The following is a 23,892-nucleotide window of genomic DNA, read 5'->3' as shown; positions in this document are numbered from 1 at the left end:
CCTCAAAAACTATATTCAAGGATTTCTTCTGAAATTTCTGCATGAGGCTCTCTAAGAGAAATTCTTCAACCACCAGAGATTCCTGTAAAAAAATCTTCAGGGTTCCATACAGCAGTTCCTGCAGAGATTACCCCAGAACTGTCTTGATGGATTCCTACACGAGTTTTTTTAAAGCTCCTCCTGGAGTATATGAGATTCCTCTCTGAAACCATTCGGGGATTCCTTAATGTCAATAGTGTGACCTTATTATTAAATTTGATAGCTTCTGAAGGTTCTGAGAATACAAAAACTGTAGCAAAACTAATATTTTATTGCCCTTCGCTTGCAATGGAGTAATGCAACATGCATTACACTTAGGATACCGGTAATTCCTCAATAAGTCTAATCACTGGTGGCAGTGATAGACCCGAACAGAAATAAAAAAGGTTTTATTCTAACGATGACGCGCCGCCACCGGTGAAAAATGACCCTTACGCCGCCGCCGAGCAAAATATAGTCGGCGCACAGGTCTAGTTCAAGAGAGCAAACGGAACAACGAAAGAACATAAGGTTTTAAAGACTATTTTTATAAAGTAGATCAACCTTGCCGAACATTGGAAATAGGTATACGGTCCCAAACTGTGCAAAAATCTGTTCATAAATTGGAGAAATAGGTATTGTAAAACTCACCCTAAACACTCCAAATCGCTTCGTCTCGCATGCGCACCCATATGCGCATCCCGGGAAGTGAACTCCAGCGTGCCGTCGTGAGCCCGCCGCTGATCCATGCAAAACGGCCTATGCAGCCCGGTGCTGTCCATAAACTTCGACGCCAAGCCGAAGTCGATCAGATGAATCCGCTCCTCCATGAGCCCAGTGCCGCCGACAGTCGTCTGCTTGGGAGTCTTCTTCGTCTTCTTCTCGTTCTTCTCCTTGCCATCGACCTTGAATGCCGACCCGTTCCGGCTGATCTGCACATCGATCTGCTTGTAGTTTTCGTTCACATTTTTCGTCGTAATGTGATAGAAGAACGACTTGCTGTTGTCGCCGTCCTTCTTCCGTTTGCGCTGCTTTTTACTGTTCTTCAGATCCTCGTCATCGCTGTCGTCCCGGTAGACGATGTTCTTCAGTGGGCGCAAATAATGCGACTTGACCATATTCTGATAGATCTCCGACTCGGCCACTCCATTGCCCCGACAGGATCGCACCGGATTCGATCCGCTGAACTCGACGGCCTTCTTCACCATGACGGTCGGCGTCGTCGATAGCAACCCGTTGCAACCTCCGCCGCCGTTCTCCGTCACTGTTGCAGTCTTCTTTTTAATTGGCGAGCTCTCGTTGTGTCCGCTTTTGTGGATCAGCAGTTTGGCGCTCTTGACGTTGGCCAGCTCCGAAACGGGCACCTTCCCGATCATCAGGTTTTCCGCTTTGATATCGGAGTGGACGTAACCCTTGTCGTGGAGATGTTCTAGGACGTCCAAAATCTGACAGGCAATGATGGGAATGCTCTTCGGATCGACCCGTTTGTTTTTGATCATCGAATGCAGATCCCGCTGATAGCGCTTCAGAATCAGGAAGCGGTAACGTTCGTCTTCCTTGAAATAGTGCGACCCGGAAGCGATGTACTCCGGCATGCCTGGGGGGATGGGGTTGGAATCTGGGAGAGAAATGTTTCGAGCTTTAGTAATCAGTAACTATAGTTTAAATTGTTCTTTAAATCGACCAACCTGTTCTTTTAGCCGTGTTGAGCAGCGCGTGTATCTCCACAAATAACGGCCCATTGGAGTGGGGTTCGATTTTGACCACATATTTGGCATTATCGCTAGTGACCGGCTTGGAGACGTCGTCCGATGCGAGAAAGATTTCCCCAAAGCTACCCTTTCCTGCAAATAGAAAAAAAAGTGAATCATCCATCACCTCCAATCGAAGTCAATCATCCCCGAACCGACCTATTGGTTTTCCGATGCGCCAGTCCTTGAGCGACAGATCCGTCAGTATGGTGCCATCGACGAATTCCCTCGTCAGCTGAAAGCTCACATTCAGGGCCGGACTGCAGCTGGTGGGGGTTTCGATGGCCACCCTCTGGCGCTTCTGGGGCGTTTCGTACTGATGGTGATTCTCGCTGTCCGCGGCATGTCGCTTGCCCATGCTCTAATGATTCCGACGGAGTGAGTGGTAATGTTGCGATGGCGGCGGCGCTGATTTCGCAATGGCCGAGAAGAGGTTTTTGAACTTTTCCCTTCGTTTTCGTCGTCCGTCGCAGGTTTAGATTATTTTACTGTTGTTTTGTGCCCAGCACTTGGCGCAGCAACGAAGTGGAACGCGTTCGCCCAAAGAGAGACGATCGTCTTCAATGTGTTGGTAGATAGTTTGCGCTGCCGTTTGGAGATAGCTGTGGAAGGTAGAAGAAAAACACATAGGTAATGCGAATGCCAAAGATGAGGAAATATGCTTCAATCGGTCCACGAACAAACATTGCCATAGGTATTCATTCCGTGGTGTGTGTTTTGTGTTTATGCTCTGCTTGTTTTCATCTTTCATGCAGTTTTGCGAGTTTTGCTGCAGAAGTTTGTGGAACGAGAAATTTAAATTGTTGTAATGAACGTCATCAGTGAAGCAAGTCGCAAGATGTAGCAGATATCCCACAGTATTCATTACGAAACAGTACCCAAACCAAAACCTAAACTGTTATTGGCCTATTAAAGATTTTTAAGGGTGTTAGGTCATTTTAGACAAGACCAATGATCCTCAGACCTATTTTTCATCTGCTTGTGTGTTGTTTTTGATTACTCCATGTGTGGGGCTACACTTTCATTGTCAATGAGAACAATCAACGTGAATTTTGAAAAGCCTGCGGAGAATGAATCGATTATGATCAGTATTTTGGCAAACGATTGTGTGAGGCGGTGAAATCAGAATTGACTAGGCAATATTTTCTACCTGTGTTATAAATAAGCCTTTGAAGAATTCGGCAACTCTGAGTTTTGCGACGCTTTTTTATTCAACCGCCTTACATGGAATAATCATATTTTGGAAAATAACACGCATTATTTGATTGCTTAAAAAAGTCGAGAAAAATAGTTAGAAGCATTTGACCACCCTGGGGCTACTTGGCTAATTTTAAGGCGCAAAGTCAGCTTTATACAGAAAAATTATAAAAACCGAAGGGTAAGGTTTTTAAAAATTAAGGCTTGGTGGTCTACCGCTTTTGATTCCTATGCAGAAATCCTGAGTTCAATTCCTGGCTCGTCCTACTTTGAATCATTCTATCTACTTTACCTCTTTCTGTTCCATATGTTCATAGTCATCGCTATAAACAGAAACGGATTGATAAAAGCCATTTTCCTTACTTCCAACCTCCTGATTTAACCCACGCGGCTATCAACGCTTGAAGATACCCTTCTGCTAAATATGTATAAAAGCAAGATGTGAGTCGCTTCTGCGCCATGAAATGGCCTTATAGAATTCATTCTAATCATTTTGCATTTTTTAAGGCCCGTTCACAAGTTAGACCTTATGAAAATCTTAAGTTTAACTGGCTGAGTGTATAACGCCTGCCAGTTATTCAACCAAACTACCCGAGCAGGGAATGAGAACAAACCTATAACAAATTGATAACTCATTTTGTTATTGATAACAAAATGAAATCAAAATAAGTTTTCTTTCCGAATTGTTTTTATTTAATATCAAATTGAGATATCATTTTGTTATCATTTCAAAAACTCAATGATAACAAGATTTGATTTCAAAAATCGAAAAAAAGGATTAATATGCTTTATTAATATTCATTATATTCACAAAATATTTGTTAAATCTACCAGAGTATTTAACTTACATATTGACACAAAATTTATAATTTGCTGATTCTGGGTAATGGTCATGCTATTGATTTAAATTGACTTGAACTTTAGTAAGTCTTTTAAGGGTGACTGGATATTATCGACAGGTTTGTTCTTTTCGTTATGAAGGGGTATTCATTGGCCAAGTTGCCTGAAACTTGGTTGTATAGCTTGGTTGGGAAAGATTTGAGGCCAACTTTGAATTCAACAGGTTTTAAAAAGCCTTCCATGACGAAGAGAACAAAACTACCCAGAATACAAAAGTTCCCAGAGTGTGAAGAATTAGCATTAAGTTAAAATTCACAAATACAAAGAAATTTAAAAAAAAAGTTCCCAGATATCAGTTATTTCAATCTAAACATAGGGGTAGGCGGGGCAATACGGACACCCGGGGCAGAATGGACACCCTCAATATTTTGAAATATGCGAACTTTTTTGAACTTTTAATGAATGGAGAATATAGTCCATTTGTCTAAAACGTAGTTTCAGGAAAGAAACATTCGAAATTAAAATTATACTTGATTTTACACGAAAAAGTTGCGTCCTCCGTTTTTTGTGCATCGAAATTATAATTTTCACACCATCTTAAATAAACTAATCACTAAATCATTAATTTATTGCCGGTCGATTAAAACCTGATATTTGTAGAACACATGCAAGTAGTTTTGCTGCATCTACATTAAGGTGGCCCACACTTATATGAAAAACAAAAATTTCGAAAAATGCCAAGTCCTCCTACAGTATGCGGCAGGAAAAAATGCGAAAGTGTTTTTCAACTTCAAACCTCATTTTCGTCCATTTGACATTAACCAATCTATGTTTCAACGTTCCATGATCTATAATAGGCTAGTTTTCTGAAAAGTTAATTAAAAAAATTCCCATTTTGGTCACTAACCTTTACAGGGCGGCGCCTGAAGATGAAGACAACCAGAATTTTCAAACCGCAGAAAATCGCACAGGTCGCTAAATTTCGCATCTGATAAAACAAAATTTTTGATTTTCTCTACAATATCACCAAATATATGTACTTATTTCATCTGGTATGTGAAACTACATGGCTCTGGATCAGTGTGGTCTGGTTGTTCATCGAATTTGAGCTAATTTTGTTACTGTTATAGTCATTTTGTTTAATGACCATTGGGCGCGCAGTTTATTGATATCCGCTTATTAGGTCTACATTATCACATGTTAAACATCAAATATGTTCATTTTGATTTTTCAGTGCTAGAATATAGACATTGACTGATACACTGTCATGAAAAAATAGCCATGTATATCCCATATTTAGCGTGTAATAGTACCTTGAACTTTTCGCATTTTTTCCTGCCGCACCCTGTAAATCAGTTGTTTTTGACTTCCAGAAGCTACGTTCAAAATTTGAGCAAAATCGGTTGAGCCTAAGGGGGCGCTCAAAACGCTTGAAGTTTGTATGGGAAAACTTGGCCAAATGTATGCAGAAATTTTAAGTTTTCGAATTTTGCCGCTAGGTGCCGCTGTAAGCGTTCAATCATCAAACCCTTTGGTATTATTGTAGGTGACTATATGCCAAACAACTTTGTCGAAGACTGCAAAGTGATCCAACGTCTGTGAAAAAAATTATACCCTAGGTAAAGCGAGGATAAACTTTATTGTTGTTTTTCCAATACATGTAAAGGAATAATATCAATAATGAAATCTCAATACTTCGCCCCACTTTGCCTAGGGTATAACTTTTTTCACAGACGTCGGATCACTTTGCGGTCTTCGACAAAGTTCTTTGGCATATAGTCACCTAAAATTATACCAAAGGGTTTATTTATTGAACGCTTACAGCGCCACCTAGCGGCAAAATTCGGAAACTTAAAATTTATGCATACATTTGGCCAAGTTTTCCCATACAAACTTCAAGCGTTTTGAGCGCCCCCTTAGGCTTAATCGATTTTGCTCAAATTTTGAACGTAGATTCTGGGAGTCCAGAACAACTGATTCGGGAGGTAAGACTTGGTATTTTCCGAATTTTTTGTTTTTCATATAAGTGTGGGCCACCCTAATCTACATGCTTAACATGTTTATATTTTCTTCTTTATTATATCAAAAATCAAGTTTGGAAATATCTTCTGCTGCCGGGGCAAAATGGACACTCACCTTTTTGAAAGAAGCGGCAAGGGAAAAATATAACCTAAATCACAAACCAACCAAATTCTTCGATTTCAGTATATTTTCGGTTAAATGTTCACTATAGTAGACATAGGGTGAAACAAATTGGTCAAAAAACGACAGCAGTGGAAAATAGTTGTCATGCCGACAAAAACGAAGCTTTATCTAAAACAGCCTGAATTTAAATTAACTGAACAAAAATGAACTACTTCGGCGTATTAGTCATCCATAATAGTTGTTTTGTAATGAAATGACTTTATAGGTATAAATAATGTACGAAAATCGTAAAAGTCTCATGGTGTCCATATTGCCACATGGGGGTGTCCATTCTGCCCCGTATGCTTGAAGACGGTCATGAAAAACTAACATTTTTCATAACATTTTTTGAAGTGGATAAATCATTTTTCTTCGTGAGTATTCTTATGCAATAGATGCTAAATAGACTTTAAAAGGATACATGTATCAAAAAACTAAATTTTTTGACATCTTGCCAGGTAAAGTTGGCAAAAACCTTAGGGTGTCCATATTGCCCCGCCTACCCCTAGCTGGCACGTCGGTTCGTCGGTGCTTATGCCACACGACTTTATGCCAAATGACACATACCCCGTCTAGCACACAAGTGCTCAAAAAAAAAAAAAATGCGAATCGATTGTATACGAATGCATCAATGAAGCGAACTTTTATAGCATCCGTTGCATGTAAACAAAGGCGCCACTGTATTTGGGCATTAGCATTGTGACAGCAGTCGAGCAAGCATGGGAAATCTTACTCACTCACCCGAATGCCGACGATAATATAAAATAGCAAAATAACGTTAACTACCCAATGCTGAGTGAGAGCACGGCGCATGACGAACGAACGCGACACAATCGGTTCACTCACGGACGCAACCGAAATCAGAGGAGGAACAAATAGGTAGGTAGAGTGTAAAAAAGATTCAGCTTGGATCGGCGCAAAGGCAAGAGAGCGTTCTAATTCTCAGCCACCGAGTGACAGTCAGCTGATTGAGTCAAAACGCTCTCACTGATTCAATTCGCAGGAAGTCTGGAAGTCTACTTTATGGTTCTCTGCATTATTTACCTTTTACTATAGCAAAAAATCCATAAATAATAGATTTTGAACATGGACGGCAGATAGACCCTTTTACAATTCCAAATTCAGTTAGGCCCTATTATCGTCGGCAATTTCAATTAGGCCCTTTTTTATTTTCTTTATTTTTAGCTAATTTTAATTATTCTACATTATTATTATCGATAATTCAAAGAAAGTTAAAGAGCTACTCAAAATTATTGGAAAATATGATTAAAAAAACAAATTTACAAAATGGCTTATCTGATTTGAAGGGTAATTTTCAGTTAGGCCCTTTTATTTTTTCTTATTTTTAGCTAATTTGAATAATTTGGGTTTATTTTCATCGATAATTCAAGGAAAGTTAAAGAATTACTAAAAATTATTGGAAAATATGAAAAAAATATCAAAATTTACAAAAAGGGTGATTTGAAAGGTAATTTTCAATGGGGCCCTTTTGAATGCAGTTAGGCCCTGAAAGATTATTTAATTTCAAATATGCCTTAAAATTTATTTGAAATACGGGTAAAATAGCTCTTTTCGCATTGATTAAGATGTTATGAGATAGCTTAGGTAGATATTGATTGGAATTATTGAGAAAAATCGGGTTTGTTTACATTTTGCAATTAGGCCCGTATATGGAGAGGCTTGCAATAGGTTTCGTGTGATAAAATTTGGAGAACTCAATAGAGATTCGGTAGCGATTTATTCGGCTGTCGTTTCTTGCGTCGTTCGGTGCACGGCGAGTAAACAGAATGGGCAATGGAATATTTAGGAAAGATTTTGCTTGGCTGGGGGAGAAGCACACTCGCATCAGATTGTGCATGGTAGTGGGTGAGGGATACGCACTTACTTGAAAGAGTTTTTCCCATTCTTGCAATCGAGTTATGTCGAGCCCACAAGGCTACGGTGGAGCTATCTGTTAATTCCATAGCGGCCGCTTTAATTATTTTAATGGTCCATTTAGGAACAATTTTTCAATAATTCGGGGGTAATTCGCGAATAGGGCGTAATTAACAAAACAATAACAATGCGAAAACAACAACCGAATTTTGCTGATCAAATTTCAATTCCTATTTAGAAGTAATACAGAATAATTCAACTTAAATAAGGTTAATTGATACAGTTCTGACATAGTTTCTTGTTTTTCTAAGAACACTGCACGAATTTGATATTTTTTGCACTAAAAATTGCATTTCTCGGATACTTCGGCACCAACATTTCAAAAGGGCGTAACTGCATTTACAACCAATGGCTTCTCACAAAGCTGTGGAGCGTATCCCATCCCGAGCAATCCACTAGCACAAATAGAAAGATAAAATCCTCCTCTTTCGATTAATGGATGTGAATTGCGTGAGATGAATGAAATACGACCCACAGCTCTGTGAGAAGGCATTGGTTGCAAAAGCAGTTACGCCCTTTTGAAATGTTGATGCCGACTTTTTCAAAACGACGTATAATACATGCAAATCCCATGTTGATACGTCGTTTTGAATAAGTATCCGAGATTTATTTAATTACGCCTGAATTGATACCTGAGAATGCTAATTTCGCCCAATACTTTGCGCCTCGAATCGATATCATTTTCAGAATCGCCTTTTACTATTCGCCTTGTTTATGATTTTGACAGAATTTCGCCATTTGCTTTCGCCGTGTTTACGTGTTGATTTCAGTTTCGCCTTTCCCTTTCGTAAACAAAACACCAAACAAAACAAAGGAGTAGAAGGCGTAATTCTTGTTTTTGTTCGTTTGGAATAGAATGGAATTACGCCTTTCACTCAATCAGTGATTTTCAATAGTTAGAAAAGTGATATCAAGGAAACTGTGTGAGCATTTAGAAGACAAATCTAGCATCTTTTCACTCCTGCAATTACTCAAATTGTGTACATTTTGTTGGTTACGGCTTTTTCGCTAATTATTACGGAATTGACAAATATGTTTTCAATAGTTAACACCTCTAGCAATGATGGTTCTCCGTAATTGCATGTCCGAAAAATTGTGAAAATATTGAGAACGGGTCTGGTACGTTTGGCATAAGGCCGTTTAGCATAAGGACATTTGGCATAAAGGACATTTGGCATAAAGGACGTTTGGCATAAAGAATATGTGAAATATATTTTCCCCCTGGAGAAAAATTAAAGAACAGCCTTCAAGGGAAAGAAGGCAAACTTGTTGTTGGTGCATTATATTGGATCTCTTATTTTGGAAATAACCTTTTGCTTCCATGAATTTGATTTTTTTCGGAAGGGGAATGTTCCTTCTTTTGTATATAGGCTGTTCTTCATTGATACAAGCAATTTAGATTCCGGTAATGGTTCTTTCCAGCAAATCATCCGTGTCTGCATATTATATCCATAAAAACTAATGTTTGTTTGTTTGTTAATGTATTTACGACACTTTACACCTGAAGGGTGCATTCGTGTCGGGATAAAAACTAATGCATTATAATGTATTATCCTTCTTTTGTATACTTATCCTTCTTTTACGTTAAGTATGTAGTTAATTTTTTACTGAAATCATTTTATGCCAAACGTACTTTATGACAAATGTCCATTATGCCAAACGTCCTTTATGCCAAATGTCCTTTATGCCAAGTGCCCTTTATGCCAAATGGCATTATGCCAAACGGCCTTATGTCAAACGTACCAGACCCATTGAGAACTTGAGCTACATGTCCTAAGCCCTGGTAAAGGAGGAAGATTGGGATGGCTGTTATTCATGGCTATCGTGTAAAGCAAAAATGGATAACCCCTAATGCCAAGGTGTCATGCGACCCGTGCCGAGGGCTGAATGGTTGAGGGGGTTCTAAACATGCTCAACCGCGAACGGAGCCTGGGGTGCACCAGGGCGAACACTCCAGTAAGCAGCCCTTACTGCACTACGGCGGGGCACTGGTGCAGCGGACATTTATTTCCCTGACTACTCGTGGGACCAAAAATGAGTACAAATTCTACAAACAGCCTTCAAGGTGACGACCGCCTCTCTCAGTCGGGTGAGAGCGAAATGGAGAATACTCTGACTCAGCTTGGCCTTAGCGAAGACCAGCTACTCAGTAGTTCGCAGGAGAAGATGGAAATATCCTGCCCCTCAACGCCTATCTCCCGGAGCAGCACATGTTTCGACAAAGCTGATCCAGATCTACAACCCCCCTCATCGACCGACTCCAACCTGTTGGACATTGAAGATAACGAAGATGATGGTATAAGGATAGTCATCAACCCCCAAGAATGTTTAACAAGTAGCAAAGGATCCGAAGGTAACAAGGGTTCTACGGAAGCCAAGGGGGCTCCGAGCAAGAAAATCCCCACACTCACGCTCGCAGAGGAAGCAGTTTAGAACTCGCCGGGAGAAGGGAAAAGATCGATATGAAGCCTTGTCCATAATCCTGAATAAGAAGAGCGAGCCCACTTCCTAAAAACGCTCGAGAAACAACCTAGACAAATCCGCCACAGAGGACCCCTAGCAAATAAGGGTGAAGCACCATCTGGATCCGAGAGAGCGCGCTCAACAGTCCTCAAACCGCGCGCCTCAGAAAAGCGTGTCTGGATAACAAAACCCACCCATGAGGAAAACAGCTGGTATCAGCTACAGTGATATGGCCAAAAGCGTGAAGGTCGGGATAATACCCAAAGACTTTTCCACTGTCCAACTCACTACAGCCCAGCTAGACCTTCTACAAGACGCACTCCTGCTCAGAGTAGTTCAACAGCGAAACGAGCCAATAAAACCCAAATTCAACAACCTCATCTACAAGTCCGGTTACATGGTTCCAATCTGTAAGGATCAAGAGACTGCTGAGTGGTTAAAGAGAATATCCCAATCCATGAAACCCTGGGAAGGTGCAGAGCTGATGGCAATGGACGAAGTGGCGTTTTCAACCGACTGCCGATACCGCCAATCCGACTGGAAGGCCGACCCAAGAGAAATCTGAGGAAGCCTCCGGTTCGGGCGAGGTTAGTAAATCTCACTCCAAAAGCACCATAAAGGCTAGTCAGTCCGCCTCTAAAGGAAAAGCTCGAAGCTTACATGCGACCCCCAAGGTATCTAAACAGGGCAAAGGGGGTGCAAAAAGCGACAGTTTGACCACAGAGGCGAAACTGGCGGGTCAGGTCGCTACAGGGAAGAGAAACAACCCTAACTGTAACATCAAACGACATCCTGATGATCCGCAACATCCAAAGCCGGACAGTCGTCGTCCGAAAAAAAAGCGGAAACCCCGGAAATGGCGACTGAAGTTCTGCAAGTGAACCTACACCAGAGAAGGAAAATGATGAAGATTGCAGCTGAGCAGACACAAACCAAAGTCCAAAACAAACCTACTCGTGAACAACACGGGCCCGAGAAGACTCGCACTTCTTTATTCGTGAGTAAACGCTGGCAACACTCATGTGAGTTGGTATATTATGACAGCCAGCTTTCTCCCTTTTCAGTTTCTAATCCCGTTCACACCATACACGAAACAAATGGTGTGAACGGAATTATAGAACCCGAAAAATGTGATTGAAATTAGGTGATGTCACGGTAGGTATGTATAAACACTTCCACACCACAATTATTCACTGAGCGCTTTATTTTTTGCAATTTGAACATTTTTTTAATTGCATGGCAGGCACGAAGATATCCTATACCCAAGGATATCTAGAAAACCTCCATTGCTTAAAGTTCATAGACCGACCGAGAATCGAACCCGGATTCCTTCACCATTTAGTTTTGCTGAATACCCGCACATATATACTGCCGTGAATCGCATATCTGTCCCATTTGCATAGGAAATCCAGCAAAGATGGGACTGATATGCGATTCACGGCAGTATAGAACTAGCAGACCCGGCAACTGTGAAGGTCATTGCAGCACCGCCCTCTAGATTGGTTTTATTTCTATCATGTTGATTTCCTTCAAATCATCTACCGTGACTACCTAATTCCGTTCACTTAAGGCGATGAACTAAGTCTAATAGCTGTAGAAAATACATGTTCTGCATTTAGTGACTGTAATTGTGCAACGCTGTTTCATTATGTCTCTATACTGCTAGAAAAATATAATCAAGGTTGCAAGCACTCCACTTATTTTGAAAATGGCCGCTATTTAAAACAAATTGTTGTTCCTTATTCCAATCAGTATGATCCTAATTCCGGTCACTCCAAATAATTATCAAGTTGACAAAATAATCATATTATCATAGGTTGTTATAGTTTTTTTTTTTTTTTTTGAAGAGTGACCAGGTGGAGCTGCAGGACAGCTGATAGCAAAGCCTGGACCCTTTCCCAACTTTCCCCCTACTAGGACCAATACTCACGATGGACTAGACGATGTCGTCAACTTGAGCAAAGTGTGTAGTAATTAGCATTGGGTCGTAGTAGTTTTTAAAAATTCTGTTTTTAACTTTTCCCATCGCACTAGTGTTTTGATCGAATGGAAGCTCCAAAGATGATTTGATAATTGAACAATATTTCAATAATCGAAAATCTCCGAGGTCACTGGACAACATTCAGAGAGAAAAAAAAGCTGTACATGTTAACGCCTTTGTCATAGCTAATGTTTACAGGTTTGATATTTTTGAAAATTATTCGGAGACAGCTGCCAGAGCTAGCGTTTTTAGCCGATATGGGCAACTAGTTTTCTGATAGCATCTCTAAACAATAAATCAAATAATAACCTAAGTTTTTTACAATACATTCTGAAAATTATTTCAAGCTGATTACCAATAGTGTCAATAACCGATGTTGGTCATTGACAGCACCAGCATCATCCCCAAATAATTCTCATATTAGTGTTAGGTAACACTTTTTGAGCTTCCATTCGATGTTGTAATGAAATCAGTCAAACCCTATACGTCGAAATATAGTCTATAATGTGTCAAATTGCGTTCTTAATTTCGTCTAGTCGTCTTCTGCATATCTGTGATCATCTAAGTCCGAAGTATTATTACATCCACCGTAACCCATTAGATTGTCAACCGTCCTAAGTCCTAAAGAAACATGTAACAAAATTCCTGCTTTTTTGGTCAGTGTTATAATACCGTCTAGAATATAAAACAAAAAAGTTCAGTCAGCTGATTTTTGTGTCAAAAATTAAAATGATTAAGATTATTTATCAACTTCTATATATTCATCCCTACAAAACCTATAAAAAGAAGAAATACAAATATAAACTCATTTCTAAAATCAGCAGTTTTGACTGATTAGGGTCCAGAATTTTCTAAAGGTAATAAATTTAGTTGTTAACGTTACCTAATCTGTAAGGCTGTAAGTCAACTTATCCTAGCGTGTTCTTTCGAATTCAAGTGATGAATGATGAGTGTAACGCAGGGACCTCCCCTACCCACTCTTGCGTTACGTTAAATTCAACAATTATTGTTAAATTTGAGAAAATTTAAAGAATGCAAAGATTAGGTCTATGCAAGCTGAATTATAACTTGTGATAAATGCACTACGGATACTCCTTTGGTTCCCATTAGCACTTACGGCCGATTCCTTCACTTGCGCTCAACTCGTAAACCAGATATATCTAGCTCACAGTCCAAGCAGTGGAGAATAAACTGGCGCAAAAATGCTAATGGGTTAAGCCCTCCCATCGCGTCAAGATTGAATATCCAGGGGGAGGGATATTATCATAGGTTGTTATAGTTATATTTTTATTTTATATGTCGAAATACATTTATTTACTTATCAAAACATGTTAGTTCTATAATAATAATTCGTGCGGCTCCGTGGTCGTGTGGCTAGGGTCACCAAGCTCTTAGTCGCATCGTGCTGAGGAGCGCGGGTTCGATTCCCGCCGCAGCTGTCAGGAAAAGTTTTCGGCTGTGCCACAAACATGCTAGTCCGTTGTGCTAGTCGTGCTAGTGTCATGCTTCCTTCAAAGAGCGAAAAGCTCACTGGAAGCATTGAACGTGTCCGTGTCTTTAATTTGAAGTATGTAATAACATTGGATTATTTTAATGTTGTTGCGTTTTTGAGAGCTTTCTGGGAAAACTAGAAAATTCCACCAGACTGAAACAGTGTCGAATGTCGCGTTAAAGTCGGGTCAAATTTTATCGAATGTTGGACCAATGTTGGGCCCACATCGCATAACTGTTAGGTCTATGTTGGGTTTGGAGACCAAAATAAAAACAGGTCAATGATAGGTTTATGTCGGGTTTGACGTCATCTATAAATTTAAAACCTACGACTCCACAATTTAACAATAAATGATATGAACCAAACATCAATCGAGCCTTATAGAGTGATGCTGGAGTTGGTTGTTTCGATTGTACTGCAGATTTTTTCATAGTTTCCTTTGGATTTATATGGTGATTGGAATAAGGAGCAAGTACAACCTGTAGTATCCTTTCCGGTCATGTGCCTTTTTCATTTCTATCATCAGGAGTCCTCTTCGAAAAGTTGATTTGATGTTAAATAAATTTATACAAATACTAGCAATCCCGGCAAACTTTGTCTTGCCGTCTTGTGGTGGTTTGACACCACACTGTTGAGTTCAAAATAGCACCGCACTCTAGATTGATTTCATTTCGGTCGTGTTGATTTACTTCCCAGCTCATAGAAAATCAGTTCTTTATACTCTCACTCATTTATATACATATAGATAACCACTTTCACTTACGCACTTCAGGCGGTGATGTTTTATAATGAATACACACTATACAGTTAACTTTGCACTACTCGATCTTGAAGAACCATTGAGATAGCGAGAGATTGAGCCGACGAACAGTTGTTTAATGAACACTATATTGAAAAAAAAAATCCGTTAACTAGGCAAATCCGATAACAAACAGATGCCTTTTTGGGCTTCCTGAATGATTCGCACGCAGAAAACATAGTCTAGTTACCAACGAAAAAGGGCATATCGACATAAGGAGAAACAATCTAGAAAACAAAGCTGAACTAGAACACATCGAGATAAAGAAATGTCAAGATAAGGCGATATCGACATGTTGTAGTAGAGACGTGAAGCGAATGCAGATTGAAAGGTCCGAAATAAGGAGAAATAGCTTGGAGTAAAACGTCGACGTTTGGGAAGTCTACTGTAATCTGTATAAGGCTCCAAGAATTCAGCTACTTTCGCAGCAGTCCATGTTACTCATTGAGATAGTTTACTGGAAAATTTTAGACCAATATTGTGTTCACATTATCTCAAGTTACAATAAAAACACCTGTCCTGTACAAACCGAGATAACCATAATTACGCCTTTTTTTTCTGCTGACCTATTTCTAACAATCACCACACTGAAGCTGAAGAGGTACCTTGTTAATTCTTATCATTTTATCAGCCATCAGAGCAGCAGTCCGCCCAGACACGTATCTCAATCGTAATCGTCAGCACGAACAGTGGCGTAGCAAGGTGGGGGCGGGGGGTGCGGTTCGCACCGGGCCTCCGAATTCAGAGGGCCTCCAAATCAGAGAAGATTTCCAACGCTAGATTGAATAAAGTTCTTAAAATAGCGAAAGTTTTCTAGAAGTATAAGTTCAATACTTGCAGACCTGCTGATAGGTATGTAGAGGCCCCTTCGTGATTATCAAGAGTTTTTGGAAAGTGTGTGTCCCATTTGACTAATTTGTAGTATTATTATTAACAATAGTAGATGTGCATGATACTTTATTCAAGTAGATTTTGGTTGTTTAGTTTTTATTAGTTTGATGATTACTTTTTGCACAAAGGGCCCCAAAATACAAGAAAATTGTGCTAGAAATCAAAATTGAATTTCACGAAATTCAGTACCGATATGAAAGAAAAACTCATGAGCATTAACAAAACGTCCCTGATATCTTAACCACAGGACCAAACAAACACGCAGAAAAAAATATGGTAAAATAAAAAAAATGAGGTAAATTTAAATAAATTGTCAATTTGTTCAGGCTTCCCTGGGCTTGGATTATATCTTCCAGGAAGCTTTGATTTCAGGCATGTGGTCGATGGCCTTTGCAGCAATGATTGGAATAGCTGAATGTATAATCAATGGCAAACAATTCCGTAAGAATCAGATCTTCAAGTCATCTGATATAGTTATACTGATCATGACGCTGCATAGTACCTATATCGAACATTTGTCGAAGTCATTTATGTGCCGGGAAAATATAATTCCAAGTTGGAGAGAATATTACAAACTGAGGGAGGGTAATAGGCCCAGTCAGACTCCTGAATGGGCAATGTGGGTTAGTTTATGGGAATGCCATTGAAGGTTTGTAATATTCTCCGAGGCTTTCGAAATCCAACAGGGCGCGTCCCCGGGTTGCGGATAGGGGGAAAAGGGAGATTTTTCACATTTGTACTGTAATCAGCCAATGTGGTATTATCTCCTATGGTGTTGTAGTGCGAATGAATGATCTCATTCTATGGGAATTCGAACCTTGTAATGTATTGTTTATCAACTTCAATTTTCTAAGCTTGATAAGGTTTTGAAGACAAACATGAGATGAGAGAATTGCCTAATAGGAAAGTCACATCAGCAAAGCTTTTACATATGCAAATGCTATCCATGGGGTCATGTCTAGCATTTAATATGTATGGCAATGACTGATTCTTACCTAGCAGGGGTACTACAAGACCACGCGGACAATTCGATTAAAGGCTTAATTGGGAATAATATATTTTCCAGAACTGAAGGGACATTTTTTCCGGGGTGACTGGCGAGTCGGAGAGGGTAGAAGTTTCCGTTTGTTCTAATTGACAAAATAAACAATCGGGCGCTTTTTCTTTCTATGACTTGCTTGGTATTTTGTGAATTATTGTTTTTTGGTTTTGGAAGGTATGCGATTCACTATTGAGCCTTAAAATTATTTTGCATCTGAATAGCATTGATATTGTCAAGTCTGTACAAACACCCTAATCCCACACCAAAATACCCTTTTCCTATCCCATGGCATTATGTGGTCAGCAAAGACTATTCAGCCATTACCCCTCCTTATCATCGGCTTTGGACTGACTTGCGCTCTCATTGCCCCACCAAATGCTGCAAAATGAAAATGAAAATGAAAATTTGTTCAGGCAATAAAAATCAAACTGTTTGGAGCAAATCGAACGTCACATTTGAAGCGAATGCAATCCATGTTTGAAACAAACATGCATCTTCTGACAGGTTAGAAACAAATGTAAAAATGTTTGATTTTTTGTGCGGCAGGTCGGCGGAAATATTTGTTTTCCCATTAAATTTATTTTTCTTCGCTGAAAAAAAACACCTTCCGCATGGCATTTCCAATGCCAACACCATGTAGATCTCGATGTAGATAACATACACTCCCGAAAACAACGGGATTTCGAGGAAACTTCTGATGAAACCTAGGGTGAAACATGATTTTTTTGCAGGAGGAAATCTTGTTTGGAGTTGCAGCTGGAACTTGTGAGTTTTTGTTTATGCTCTCGACGGTGGAACGGGGGGCTCCTCAGTTGGTATTAAAGAAAGCAATATGCAATAGAGTTAGTTTTGAAAATTAAAATTTTAGTTTTAAAAAAATTATCAGTTTACAGAATAAACATGAATATAATGTTAAAACCGTACTAACAATAGTTTGTCGATCATGTTTGCTCTCGTATAAAAAATAAGTGCAAACAACGTATTCCAACTATGTGTTTCATCCAAGTATTCCTTGAAGGGTTTCTGTGGAAATTCCTTCGGGCAAGGTAAATACGTACGGTATATTTTTAACGATTTATCTAGCAGTAACTTCATAGACTTTTACAATAATTCCTTTTAGATTAACCTCAGAACTTTATTCAGGGATTGCGTCAGAAATTATTCTTGATTTAGGAATACTTACAATGATTCCTTCAGGAACTCCTTCAAGCATTCATTCAGGTATACCTCTTTCGATTCCTTCCTCTTTTGAGTCCTTCGAAATTGATGTTATGAAGTCCTTCAAGAAACTCCTTCAGATGAACCTTAAGGAATTTCTCCAAGGATTCCTTCAGAGATTTATCCAAGAAGGAATCTTGCTGGATTTCCCCATGGATAATATCTTTTATAAAATCCGAGATCATGCTTAGAGCTATACCTGAATGGATCGTTGGGAGTTTTTCTAAAGGAATTTTGGAGGAATTCCCGAAGCAATCCTTGAAGAAATGCTTGAAGGAATTTTCGGAGGATTTTTTGGAGGATTTTTTGAAAGAATTTGTGAAGGAATTTCTTAAGAAATCTTTGAAGAATCGTCTAGATGAATTCCAAATTGTATGCGGAAGAGTCATTGGGTTAATTTTGGAGGCATATTTGGTGACATTCTTGAAGTATTACTACAGTACTATAAGTAGTACTAGAAATACTAGGAGTACTTTGAGGATTTACGTAAAAAATTCCTGAAGAAATTTTTAAAGCAAAAGTATTTTTGGAAGAACTAATAATGAAATGCCTAGATTATTTCTCAAACAAATCATTGGCGAAAACCTCAAAGAATTCCTCTTAAATGCTTTGAAGTAAATCAAACAAATAATCTTCAAAAGTATTCCTATTATTTCCTTGGAGGAATTTCGGCAAGAGCCATTGAGGGTATTTCTGTAGGACTCCAAACCCATCCCCCCCCCCGGGAAATTTCTGCATGAATCCTTTAGGCATGAATGTGGTATATGAAGGAATGCTTTGAGAAATCCCTGAAGGAATCTTTGTAACGTGGCTTGAAAAAAATCCTTGGAGAAAAATATTGAATCTTCACTAAACTTTACTAAAGGATTGTTGAACGAATTGTGAAAGGAATCTTTGGACGATTTCCTACAGCAGTTATTGGAAGAATTTCCGAAGAAATCCCTGCAGGTATAACTAAAGAAAGGCTTGAACAAATTCGTAAGAAATCCTAAAAAGGACTTCAAGAAAAACCGTTTGAGGCGTTGTAAAAGGAATTCTTAAAGAAATTGAAAAAAAAATAAAAAAAAACTTTTTATGGAATTATTGGAAATTACATATTTCTGATGATATTCCTAAAGAAACGCAAGGAGGAGTTCCCGAAGCAATCGCTGTAGCAACTTTTGAAGGAAATCTTGAAGGAATTCGTAAAAAAAGTCATTAAAGTAGTTCCTAGAAAAGTCGCACAATATATCCTAGAAAGAGTTCTTGGAGCTCCTTACTTGGAACAAATGCTTGATGGTATCGTAAGAAACATTTAAAGTAGTTTCGTGAAGGGAGTCCGGAAGAAACTGGTGTTAACGCTAAAGAAATATTTTAAGGTATCAGTAGAAAAATTCCTGATGGAAACCTTGGAAAAATACCTAAAAAATTCATTGAAAGATTCCCGTTAGAATTTATGGAAGGAGTTTCTGTGAGAATTCTTGAAGTAATTTTTACATTTTATATTCTATTAGAATTTCTGAAGTATTCGGAAATTTCTTTTGGATCTTTTTCAGTAACAACTATTAAAATCCGTACAGCAATTCATTAAAAAATATCTAAATCTTCAGCAATGGCTTTGCGAAGTTCTTCAGATTTTTTATTTCTACGGAAATTTGTTTAGAAATTTCGTCTGCAACTTTTCGTTGTTTTTTACAACTCTTTTTTAAAAAAAATCTCTGGTTATTACTTTGGGAACTATTCTGGAAACTTCTTTGCCAATTCCAAAGAGGGCAATTCATTTGGCATTTACTTTGGCAATTCATTCGGTGAATTACCTGACAGTTACCTGACTAAATCTTTGGAATTATCTTTTGCGGAGTTTTTTCGGCAAATTCCTTGGAAAGCCTTTCAGCATTTTTATATTTAATTTGATTCAAAAAATCCTATAAGATTATTTTTGGTGTTTTTTTGGATTTTTTTTTAAACTATTTCCGCCATTCCTTCGCAATTTGCTTCAGTAACCCTTTTGGAAATTTCACGGCACTAATATTTGAAATTGATTTAGGTTATTATTTTTGAAAATCATTACTTTTCGATTTTTTTTAAGCATTCGCTTTGGAAATTTATTTCTGCAATTTCATTGAAAGTTTCACCGGCAGTCCGTTTGCTAATATACCTGACAAATACTTTTTTTTTTCTTAGTCAATTCGTTTGTAAATCAAAGTGGCATTTTTTTTTGAAAACTTTTCCCGTAATTCCTCAGAGAATTCTTTTGGTTTTTTTTTATATTTTTTTACGGAATTACTTTTGAAATTCTATGAGATACATTCTTGCGAATTAAAAAACAACAAGAATTTGCAACGGAAAAGAATTAGAGACGCACCAGCCAAGGGCTGAAAGTCTCTATGATAAAGATAAATCAATCAAGCAAACGAATTACCAAAGGAATTTTCACAAAATAATTTAATCATTTGTCTTTATTTAAAAGACTTTCAGCCCTTGGCTTGTTCGTCTATGTGATCAGTTCGAACTCCTAATGAAGTTCCCCTGAGATTTTTTTAGAGGAATTTCTGTAGGAATTCTTTAAGATTAAAAAAAATATCCAGTGGATTCTTTGGAAATTTCGTGGTGGAATTCTAGAATGAAGCTATAATAGTTAAATTTTACAGAAACTCCTTAAAAAATCCTTGCGGAAATTTTAAAAAGCGTTGCAGTAATTTCTGAAAGGAATCCTTGGAGGAACTTCTGATGGAATCCTTGGAAAAAAAAATCTTATTGAATCTTCAAAAGAACGCCAAGATAAGTGATGAATGCTTGAGGAAATGCTAAGATAAACTTTCAGAGAATTCTCTGAAAAAGTTATGTGAGGGAATAATTAAGAAATCCTTGAAGAATCTACTTTCCTCTGGCGGAATTGCGATGTAATTTCTTGGAAGAATATCTGATTCCAAAAGAATTGTTGGAAATTTTTTTGTAGTATTTTTTCTTGAATTTCTTTACTCTAGTAGGATGTTGGGGTCAATATGACCCAGACAGGCACGCTGAACGAATACTATGCCATCGTGGTGCAAAAAAAAAACTAACAACGTGGGAGGGTTAAGAATTCTACGGATGATCTTCTAGATGAATCCTCAGAGATATAATTGATAGAATCCCTGGTGGATTTCCTGAACATAATTTGTTCATTTAATGTTTCAAGAAACACTCGATAAAAACTTGTGCAAGATTCTTTTGAAGTACTTCGAAGTTCTTTTGAAAACATCCTTGGAAACAACACTGTAAGAATTCCTGCTTAGAGAAATACTTAATGCCAGTGATACATTATCCACTTAAAAGATTCTTGAAGACTTATTATTCTTCAAGCAATATTTTTTTTTTATAGAAAACGATAAAGCTATCTTTATCTAATTCTTAAATGATTACTTGATGCAATTCTTAAATAAATTGATAAAAATAAAATTTAGAAGAAAATCTTACGCTCATGGATGGATCTCCGGGATGTAACCTTGCAGAAATCCCCGAGAAAATTCATAAAGGAATACATATTTTTTAACCTTCCGTCAGCCAGTTGGCCACCACTGTCAGCATCACGCTAATGTTGAGTACAAACGATGAGATATTTTTAATGTTTTACATCTGTATTTTCATGGGGGCCCACCAATTTGATTCCGCACCGGGCCCCCAAATTCCTAGCTACGCCACTGAGCACGAACAAAACCATTTCCATCAAAGTGCAGTCACTCCTTAGTTACTAATCGCACATCACCTCCATTTTCCAAATGCAACAAACTGCGCACCGCAAACAACGTCAGTAAGCAACCTAACGGCCTCAGTCGAACCCACCTCATTCATAGAAGCTGTTTCTTCTCGAGCAAAACGCACAAAACGTCAAAGGTCACATTCTCAGCCGCACGTACATACATTGTTTGTTTACACCAATGGCACTTTGTTGTGCTACAAAATCTCATCAATGACATCAGCTGATGAGCCCTGATTACAGCACCATCTTCCAGAATCTACGCCTCGGATCGACCGTTATTTCAGGTTGCTCCATTTTGCTAAAAATCCACAAACCTGCCAGCGCTGAAAAAATGATTTTCGTCGTGACCCATCCACCGCGCTCGCTGATGACGATAATAGCAGGAGGCGACATAACATGGGAAGGAAAATGGTAGCCAAACACCGAGAGCAAAGCTACGCACGGCAATGGCAGAAAATAAAAGTATGTAGAAGTAGGAGTAATGGAAGAAGCATCGCCACCATGGCGCACCACCAGCCAAACGAGAAGTGGCTCTATCTCCCCCATTTTCTGCTGCTATTGCTGCTACCTTTGCTTCGCTCCGTACGACGTTGATCATCGTTGCGTGCGACACCGGACCGCCCCGCGACCGTTTTTTCGTCCTCAGTGGACTCAGCCAGTTCAGGCTAGGCAGCAAGCAATCTCTTCTTCTGATGTTCGTCGACTGTGCTGTGTGATTGTTTACGTTTGTGTACTCACTGCTCTTGGGGAAAAAGCAACCAAGAAGACTTTCCGCTGGTTGTCAAAACGTCGTTCGTTGAAGAACAGCTACCGTTCATTCACAACTACACCGTTGTTTACAAAATGGAACCAAACCCACACCAACACTGTCGCATCTTCTCTCCGCGTTTATCAGCCAGGCTGATGGGAAACCGTTTTCCTTTTCCCTTTCACACGACGTTCTTCTACTTTTTCTGTCAGTTTCCTCACTGAACTGCACGCACACACTCAAACCCCACTCCAATCCCTACACGAAAAACGACTTCCCGAGATTTCACTCACACTGCTGCACGCTCACGCAAATCGATTAAAATCCCTTCCGATCAGAGACTGACGACTGCGAGTGAGATTTGATTTTCCTCCGGGAGCCCTTCCGACCGTAAAATCCGAACTCAACAGAAAAATCAATGAACCTATTCGAAGCCGAAAAATTTTCCCAGCCCGTTGCACCCACCGCCACGGAACCGTACCTGGCCAACAGCTCTAATTTCGCTCCGTCAATATTCCGCTTCGAATGCAGCAATCGCCAGCTCAGGTTCGATGCAAGCAGCAGCAGCCATTCATGCCGTGGTCCGTTTTTTGAACGAACGAACGACGACGGCTCGACTCGACTCCACTCGACAGACCCAGACCCAGACGACCCAAAGTGAAAACTTTTTCAACCGAGTTTTTTCACGGGAAATACGTCGCGACCGGACCGAAAAACACCCACGATCGATTCCGCACGTTCTCAACTTGGCGTTTAGCGCACTTTTAGCTAGTTTCCTGCCGTTTTTCCGCACAAAAATTGCACTTCATTTCACTACTTTCGAGAACCGTGATGGAGAAGGTGTTTCGTTTTTTCTCGATTATGGACGGATCGCGGATGGGATTTTTCTGTTCCCTTTTGGTCACTTTTTCTTCGAGGTGCGCGCTCGCGGTGGTAGTGGTCTAGTAGTGGTAGAATCAAAGCCGAAGCCAAAAACTCACCACTCTGGCTGTGTCTCGCTTTGGCTCGTTCGGTTTTGGTATTCTTTTCTCGCTCCCACCAATGGCCGAGTGGTGCAGATGGAAAAGGGAAATTTTTCAAATTCAAAAATGCATTTGGGTGCCCAGTGAGTGTACAGCTAGGATATTTTAAGGTGATACGGTACACCACGGCTGCCCAACGTACGGCCCGCGATGGCATTTTGAGTTTGAAATGAGCCATTTTACGAGACGTTTCGGATCAGCTGATCGCTCATTTCATGAATGAAAATTTGACAGGAGGTTGTGCCCAAGCCCGTGAGTGTTAATATCAATATCAACACTGTTGTCGTTTCGTAAAATAGACTATAGGGCACTGCATTGTTTTGATTTTGTATGGGACTTTGACGTTTCTTGGCCTTGTTGTTTACAAATTTTCTGTAAGAGTGAAAGAGAAGGAGAGAATTTTATGCAGTCCCCTATTGCCCATTGCACGGTGACGTCATCAAGAAATCGCTCTCTTTCTCTCCTACGCGAAATTAGAAAACAACAGGACCAACACCTGTCAAATTTGACAGGTACTGGTCCTGTTGTTTTCAAACTCTCTGAAGGAGCAAAAGAGATAGAATTTCGCCGTGAGGTGGTCTATAGGCGAT

At 39.3% G+C, this 23,892-nt stretch overlaps 1 protein-coding gene across 3 annotated transcripts; it reads right to left on the bottom strand.

Moving 5' to 3' along the window:
- Positions 1 to 669: 669 nt before the first annotated feature.
- Positions 670 to 23,171, bottom strand: LOC109400724 (serine/threonine-protein kinase VRK1; the record flags this gene model as incomplete). Of its 3 annotated transcripts, none has more annotated exon segments than XM_062843837.1 (4): positions 670 to 1,636; positions 1,707 to 1,862; positions 1,929 to 2,371; positions 22,762 to 23,171. In XM_062843837.1, coding segments are annotated over 3 exon segments (1,322 nt in total), but the record flags the coding sequence as incomplete, so codon positions are not given.
- Positions 23,172 to 23,892: the final 721 nt, after the last annotated feature.

The sequence above is a fragment of the Aedes albopictus genome, unplaced genomic scaffold (assembly GCF_035046485.1).
Source record: "Aedes albopictus strain Foshan unplaced genomic scaffold, AalbF5 HiC_scaffold_584, whole genome shotgun sequence".
NCBI classification, from domain to species: domain Eukaryota; kingdom Metazoa; phylum Arthropoda; class Insecta; order Diptera; family Culicidae; genus Aedes; species Aedes albopictus.
This window is presented reverse-complemented; position numbering and strand designations above follow the sequence as displayed.